General features: G+C 46.3%; 1 protein-coding gene across 1 annotated transcript; it reads right to left on the reverse strand.

Annotated features, from left to right (window-relative positions):
* Positions 1–2,058: 2,058 nt before the first annotated feature.
* Positions 2,059–5,556, reverse strand: LOC141737816 (trypsin I-P1-like). Its single transcript, XM_074572791.1, has 5 exons — positions 5,420–5,556; positions 4,785–4,953; positions 3,923–4,176; positions 3,020–3,156; positions 2,059–2,275 (listed from the first exon to the last, which is right to left on the reverse strand). The coding sequence occupies exons 1-5, from the start codon at positions 5,457–5,459 to the stop codon at positions 2,126–2,128; spliced, it is 750 nt and encodes a 249-aa protein (XP_074428892.1). The 5' UTR covers positions 5,460–5,556; the 3' UTR covers positions 2,059–2,125.
* Between the last annotated feature and the right edge of the window lie 2,328 nt (positions 5,557–7,884).

A 7,884-nucleotide genomic window follows, 5' to 3' on the forward strand; every position in this document is an offset into this window, starting at 1 on the left:
CTGTGTCCAGCTCTGGAGCCCTCAGCACAAGAAGGACATGGACCTATGGGAGCAGGTCCAGAGGAGGGCCACGAAGATGATCCAAGGGCTGGAGCACCCCTCCTACGAGGACAGGCTGAGAGAGTTGGGGTTGTTCAGCCTGGAGAAGAGAAGGCTCTGGGGAGAACCTGAAGGGGGCCTATGAGAAAGCTGGGGAGGGGCTGTTTGCAAGGGCATGTAGCGATAGGACGAGGGCCAATGGCTTTAAACTAGATCAGGGTGGGTTTAGATTAGACATGAGGAAGAAGTTCTTTACAGTGAGGGTGGTGAGACACTGGAACCTGTTGCCCAGAGAGGTGGTGGAGGCCCCATCCCTGGAGACATTCAAGGCCAGGCGTGATGAGGCTCTGAGCAACCTGATCTAGTTGAAGATGTCCCTGCTTACTGCAGGGGGGTTGGACTAGATGACCTTTAAAGGTCCCTTCCAACCCAACACATCCTATGATTCTATGATCTCAGTGCTCTGCAGGTGCCTGTTACTCTTATCAGACAGCACAAAGGAGCAAACACCTTTGCCAGCAACCTCTTGATGGCCCTGTCCACTGCAGGCATTAGTGATGTTCCAGCCATGTGAGAGGGGAGATCCTGTGAGGATATTCCAACAATTTGAAAATCAAGTATGGACTATAATCTGGAAAGTGGAATTTCTTCTTTACCCACTGGAGACCTTGACACATTGAGGGAATAGTGACAAGAGGACTGGGACTGTTTCCAGGCTACTCTTCTCATCATCCCTGGATGTCATATTTGAGAATGCACTCTGCATGATGATAAAAGTATTTTTTCCCCCCCCATTTTCATCCCACCATCCTTCATCACATCCTCTCCTCTGTCCTCCAACTTTTCCTTCTCCTTTCCCCTAACATACCAGCAAAGATATCAACCACCCTCCATTCACAGTGGTCAGGGAGGGAGACAGGCTCAGGCAGTCACAGGGCAGGGACCTGTGACTTTCAACTGCTCCCGGGTAAGACCTCTGTCTCCTGGCGAAAACAGGATGAAGGGAAGGATGCCAGGCTATGGCTGAGGGCGTTTTCTGGAAAAGGGCAGATGCTGAGAAGGAATTCATCAAGTGCTCCCAAAGCAATGGGTCACAAAGCTGGAGTGTGATCCTGTTTGTATACTGTGCCTGTCTCAGTGACTCAGGCACCTATTAATCTCCTAGGAGGTATCTCTGTGACAAAGCATCTGAGAGCGCCAGGCACAAACATCTCTGTAGGCAAATGGCACTAGTTCCTCCATGCCCTGCACTTTTCCTCTCCTTGCCTTTCCTCCAGTGTTGGATTTCTTTTAAATTTCTCCCCATTTCACCTGTTCTCTGTTTTTTCTATCCTTTTATTGTGCTCAAACTCTCTATTTCCCTTTTCTTTTTCAGGAGGCAGCTACCCAGCCTGTTGGCAACTTTGGCAGCTTTTCCATAGACTTCCAATTCCAGTGCCAGTTGGGGTTAGGAGAAGTTAAAACCAGAACTCAGGAACATCTCTGTCCTTTTGGCTCTTGCAGGAAAACTAAGCAAGCCCAGCATAGAGATCGGCCTCAGTGGCACTGGTCCACGAAGTGAACAAGCCCTTAGCAAGAGGTTGTTTCATTCCCCAAGTGGAGCTTTCGGAGAGGTTCCACTAAGGAATGTTCAGTCATATAGTCGGGGGTGGGGGTGAGAGTGGGGGCGATGGGGAGCGTTTGTGCTGCTGCCTGCTGTTTTCTACAGTAGGAGTCTGCTGCCTGTATGATTCAGCGCACTCTGTCGGCTTTTTTAGGCAGTTTTGTAGCACCTGAGTACATGCTGATAAACAGAAAAGATGGCTGCCTGTAACTCACTGACAGGCTCCTGAAGATGAAGCTGAAAAGTGTTGCAAGATCCTGCTAGTTGAGAAGCACTACAAATATTAAATATTTTCCTTGGAGTGACATTCCCTGCCTCTGCCCTCCATACAAATGGCCTATGGAAGTACCCAGAGAAATGTTGCACAAAGAAGGGGTGCCTGAAAGTCTTTATTTTTTGATAATTTTGGTGTGTCCAGTCCCAAAACGGAAGAAAATGATGAGGAGAAGAAACAGGTCACATCACAGCATGAGAGAGAGCGTCTCAGTTGGCAGCTATAGTGTCTTGGATCCAGGAGACGTAGTTGCAAACCTTAGTGTAAACTCCGGGATAGCCTCTCTGCGCACATCCAATACCCCAGGAAACAATGCCCTGGAGCTGCCCATTGCAGACTACTGGACCGCCGGAATCCCCCTGTGCACATAAAGGATACGGATATTCAGCAAATGAGAGGAGCGTGAAGTGATGAGCCAGAGATCCCAGAAATCACTGACAGTCGAGGGAGCTCCGTTGGGCTTTTTCTGCACTGAAGTTCTACAGAGGTCATTTCTGATTACCACTCTACACCTGATGCTCCTGTGCCTTACTTTAGCTCCAAGGGCACCGCAGCTGAGGATGAGTAAGCTGCCTATTTTGGATGGATGCAGTCCTTGGCAGACGCTTAGGATATGGGTGTCTTAAACATTATTCTGCCAAGTAACTCCGTGGAGCTCGGCACATGTAAAATGCAGACCAATTGTCAGGTGTGTTCGTTTTCCAGACTACCCGGATCTTGGCATACTGGCTATGTAATTTTTGGTGAGTCCAAACCTAACATTTGTGTCCTAAGCTCTGAAGTCACCGTGATTACTATTGATTCTCTGGTGCAGGACTCCTCCCTTTTCAATAGCCCAAGGTGCAGGAGGTGGCATAGTCTGCTTGTGGAAGTTTAGGGCAGAGGTATTGGCCATCTCAAAAAGGGACAATGACCGACGGAGTGGGAAAAAAGCTAGCCTCACTCAGTAAGCAGCTTTCACCCTAAGTCTCTGCTGTTGTTCAAAAATACGACATTCAGACGCGCCAGTGCAGTGAGAGTAGCAGATTCTCTAATGCGACGGCCTCTTCTACTGGCAACAGGCAGGAGAGAAACATATGGGAAAGGAGAGACAGATGTTTTACCTGGCAGGAGTCTTTCCCTCCCTCCAGGAATCCTACACACATCATATTGTTGGTAATTTGCCGAGGGTAGGCATCGCTGCACTCTCTTGCGGAGAGTACGGGAGCCTTCAGGCACTGCAAGGTGTCTGGAAACAAATCTAGAAGAAAATAGAGAGAGGTGGTTGATGACATCTCTGAGTTCATTTCGGAGCCCGGAGAAGATCTTCCTTATCAGAAAAGTAATGACTGAGCATCCTGTTTTAGTGGTCGTCATTTTTCCTCTGAACGGTAATCGCAGCATGGATTCCTTTTGTTCAGATGGAACTGCAGCCACGTTAATTTTTCTGATACCTAGGCAGTCATCAACTGGCAAGCGTGGTGCCACGAGCTACTCTTGTAGCCCATATGCTGGAGGAAACCTGCGCCTCAGGAAAACCATCCTCTCCTCTGGTGCAGGTTTTGTTGTCGTCGCTGGATTAGACACCAGTCACCATTCACACCTCTGACCATTAGCGTAAGAGAACGGAGCTCTCTTGTAGTAATTTGAGATCCACAATCACAGATTTTGATCTTGTTCTCAGAGCACTGACAACTCTATTGGCATTAGTTAAATTGCCAGTGCTTGGCACTGCACAGCTGATAGCGCCAGGCCACAAAATTTAGGGCGGAGTGAACATGCTGGTGAAGAGCACATGGATGACTCGAGTGATTCCATGTTCGTACCACAGAACAAGAGGAAGGACCTTATAAAGGATTTCCTTCAAAGCAGTTCAATTGTTACCGTCCTATACGGACCCATCAGTGAAAAAGGCCCGTCCCACAGCACTTCTCTGAGCTTTACCCTGCACAGTTTGGAGTTAATTGCGGAGTCTTAGAGCGTCTCCCGGGCCCTTGCGATGCTGTACATTCCCACAGAGTACTCACTGCCATTGCTGAGTGTGTTGCCCCAGCCAGAGATGAGGCACGTGGTGCCTGTGGTCACACAGCTGGTAGGCAGAGGAATTGTTTGGACAGCTCGGTTGAGCTGGGCTGGTACGGAAAGCTTGATGAGCATAATGTCATTGTCCAGTGTTATGGAGCTGAAGCGAGGGTGGCGGATGACTTTAGCTGAATTGATCAACTGCTGTGTCGATTCTGTGAGTTCCAGGTTATGTTTCCCGAGCTGCACTTGGATGCGCCTGGAAAAGAGAAGGAATGGCACGTACTTTACTGCTACCGCCTGCTTATGAGGAACCTCCCCGTCACCGTATGCGGTCGCTGCAACATCGCTACTGTGGGAGCTGTTTTCATGCAGGTCATCTTTCTTGTCCTGCAACGCGTCCTGGGGATCCACACTGAGATCTTACCCACTCCCAGCACAGCTGGTGAGTTTCTGCAGGTTCCTTTTGTTGAGCTGGGACGAGTCGGATATATAACAGTGCTTTATACAAACATTCTGGAAAAAGGCAAACTGCTGTCACCCTGACCTCATTGCCCTTCCTGTTCTCCGGTGACTAAGTTGTAGCAAGATTCATGCAATTTGTAAGAAGTCACAGCCCGTAACTCATTGCTCGATTATCACATTGCCATTTCAGAAAGTGCTCTGCATTCCCAGAAGCATTTGCAGAAAGGGAAAAGCCCTCATGATGCCTCAGCCCAGCTTCCTGAACGAGCCACCCATTCCTTGGTTGTCCCCTGTCAGAACAAAGTCCCTTCCAGATTTGGATCTCACAGCTCAGACTTCCTGCTAGAAGCGAACTGGAAGAAAGAAGTAGCTTTAGGGAAGAATATAGTTTTTTGTACTCACGACTTGTAGCAGTGGGCAGCCGACACAACCCACTGGCTGCTGATGAGGGAACCTCCACAGAAGTGATACCCAGAATTCAGGGACACCTGGTAGGGGACAGAGTTCTCTGCACAGGTGTAGCCTCCCACGATCTTGTCATCATCATCGTCAGCGTTGACGGGGAAGGCAACTGGGAGATAAGAAGTGGCATATGTCAACATCTGCCATAAGGAGTCTTGTCCCCCTGCGACTGACTGAAGCGTCTCACTTGCAGGCTGTACTTCTCTAAAAACTCACAGCATCAGCGGGCAAGCACGCGGCCATTGTCCAAAACTTTACAGCAGCTTTAGGACTTCCTGGCCAGCGGTGTTACCTTCGTACTTGGTACTCCTTAAGGGAGAGACAGGCTTTTTTTGAAGCTGACGCACACATTTCAGTAGTGCTGGGACGAGAACCCCTATGAAGGCTTTCGTTCCCCATTTTGTGACACAAGCAATTGTGAACGGACACAGTCAAAAGAAGTTGCAGTGCTGTGCCGTAAAGTTTGTGCAAGTTGAAACTGGACTTCCCTTTCCCCCAGTAGACTGCCCTGTAAATTTGCTCAGAAAATGGGCTTCCTTACAACTCACAAAAGCAGAAGTACAAAACATACTCACCAGCCACCCCAACAAAGGTGAGAAACAGTATGAATTTCATGATCTCGACACAGCCTCACGCCCCGACTGGTGGACTGCAAGTGTGAGCTGCTAGAAATACATTTTTTGAGATGGCCTTATCTCTAGTCCAAGGTTTTCTCCGGACAAAAAGTACACAGTGGAAAATTTGAAGATCCAAATGTGGTCATTAACAGGCACAGGCAGAAAGTAAAAATAACATATCAGTTAATAATAAACCTTTCCTAAGATAGAGAGCTATTTCAAATTATTTCAGAGGGCAGCCTTCAACTTAAAAATACCTTTGGGCTTTGGAAGGTGTGTAGCTGTTTGTCTATCTCATTCCTATACGCAGCACCTGTTGAGGGCAACCCTCAAACCCCTTTGAGATTCCTCTGCGCTGATGGTGTCATTATTAAAAATGTATATTTTTACTGGAAGCTGAATATTGTAGGTAATGGACAGTAATACTATGCATTTAGATTTAAATAAACAAACCAAAGATATACAAAGTGAAGCAAAACAAAACAAACCCAAACCTCTCAGTGTTCATTTGTTAATTGTATTTCAGCAAATTCCTTTTCTTGAGTAATGTGTTCGTGTGTGTTTTTATCATATAGAACACAGTGTTTCCCCATATAAAATGATTCAAAAGTAATTTCATTGAGGATGAAAAAACTATTCTGTGCCCAACCCCACCTTCCAAGTTAAATAGCTCAAATGTGGGAATTCTCACCACATCTCTTTGAAAGCATTTCTCTCACCTAATCCTTATGATAATATTGGCCTAAGTACCAAAACATGTATTTTTTTATTTAGGTTTGGAATGTTCTATAGATACTAATTTTTGCCACGGAAGAATTTCAGTATAACATTGATGCTTATGGATGTAATGTGTATGAACAAAAATACTGTGAACACAAATAATGACATCTTCTGCAATCCTTCTTTGAAAGAGTGATTATTTCTCTCATGATGCTGCCTTTGCTAAAGCTTAATGCGTTTGATGAATGATCGTTTTTCCAAGCAGCTGCCAACTTCATCATGCTAGCTCCTGAAAGACATGGGGTAACCTCAAGTGACTGTAAATGAAGTCATGTGCTTTGAGATGCTGAAATGGCATGAGAGACTAAATCGGAATAATCTTTCTACTCCGTTTCTTCATCAGTTTTTGGAGAGCCCTGGAAGACTGGTGTACAAAATGGCACTGTCCAGGTGGAAATTTTCCTTCACGTTAAAGATCAAGTCCAAGACCAAGGGACTCCTCCAAGCAGCTGCATGACTTGTCTTGGGCTTTAAACTGGTATCAGTGCACAGTTTTCTTACAAACATGGTTTATCCTGAGAAACAAATAAGGATTAGAAGCTTCCTGTGGAAAGGGGAAAGATCCGTAATGGGCCCGAGCATGGCAAAAATTACCAAGGCTATCTAATCCCATCATAACTAAGCAGAGAAAGAGCAATTCCTAATCTACAGTAGTGTACAACTTGACATCCCTGTGGATTTTTAATTTCTTTGTTCAAAACATAACTTTGGCATGGAGACAGGTTGTCATCAGATATTTTAAAACAATATTTTTTCCTGAGATACAGCTCTAATGACCTATTAGGTAACACTTAGGCTATGAGGGACAACTTCCTTTTCCTTCTCTTCATAGGGTTTAATATTTGGCTTAGTATCCTCACAAATTTTCGGAAAATCCAATAATTCAGCATTTGAATTGGGAAGCTTGACCATACCTGCCTTTATCTTGGTACTTTTTTCTTTTCCCTTGTTACTTATTTAACCTGTTCTGGTCTTTAACAGATCAGTTCTTCTCAACAGCAGGAAAGGCATCATATAGGGCCAGCTGGTGATCTCCTTGAAGAAAAAGGTCTCTCTGAGACTCTCTAGGCTACTTGCTTAAGTCACCAAGAGGACAGTACTGACCTCTTCCCAGGCTACTGCCAGAGCTCACGGCAAAAGTCCTGGGTCACAGTTCCTGTGGTTCTTGTGTTCCTAAGTCCTTGATGTCAGATATCTAGTGAACATGCCTCACCCGAGTCCCTCCCATTCTCCTATATTCCCCTCTGTAGAAGGGGCCCCTGCTATAGAGGCTCCCATGAATTCCAGAACTCCAGGGTGTGTGCCAGCAGGGCAGCTCCTGGAGGATACTGATCTCAAATGAAGGCAAAGGGCTGTTTTTGATGCACAGCTCAGGGGTCATCCAGCAGACAGGCTGCTTCAGAACAGCCCTTCAGGCCTTTCAGTGGGAACTGTGAAGGATGAAGAGAATCCTTTGCATTCAGGATGAAATTGGAACATCTCCCGCCGCTTCTCCTTCCTTCCTTTAAGATGACGAATCCCTACCTGGAATGTAAATACCCTCTTCTGCTCAATGCTGCTGAACATCCCACAGACCCATTGCAAGGTTTTTTCAGGGTCTTTCAAAAAATACACTCCAGGGATACATCTCCAGGTGCAAACAA

The sequence above is a fragment of the Larus michahellis genome, chromosome 1 (assembly GCF_964199755.1).
Source record: "Larus michahellis chromosome 1, bLarMic1.1, whole genome shotgun sequence".
NCBI lineage: Eukaryota > Metazoa > Chordata > Aves > Charadriiformes > Laridae > Larus > Larus michahellis.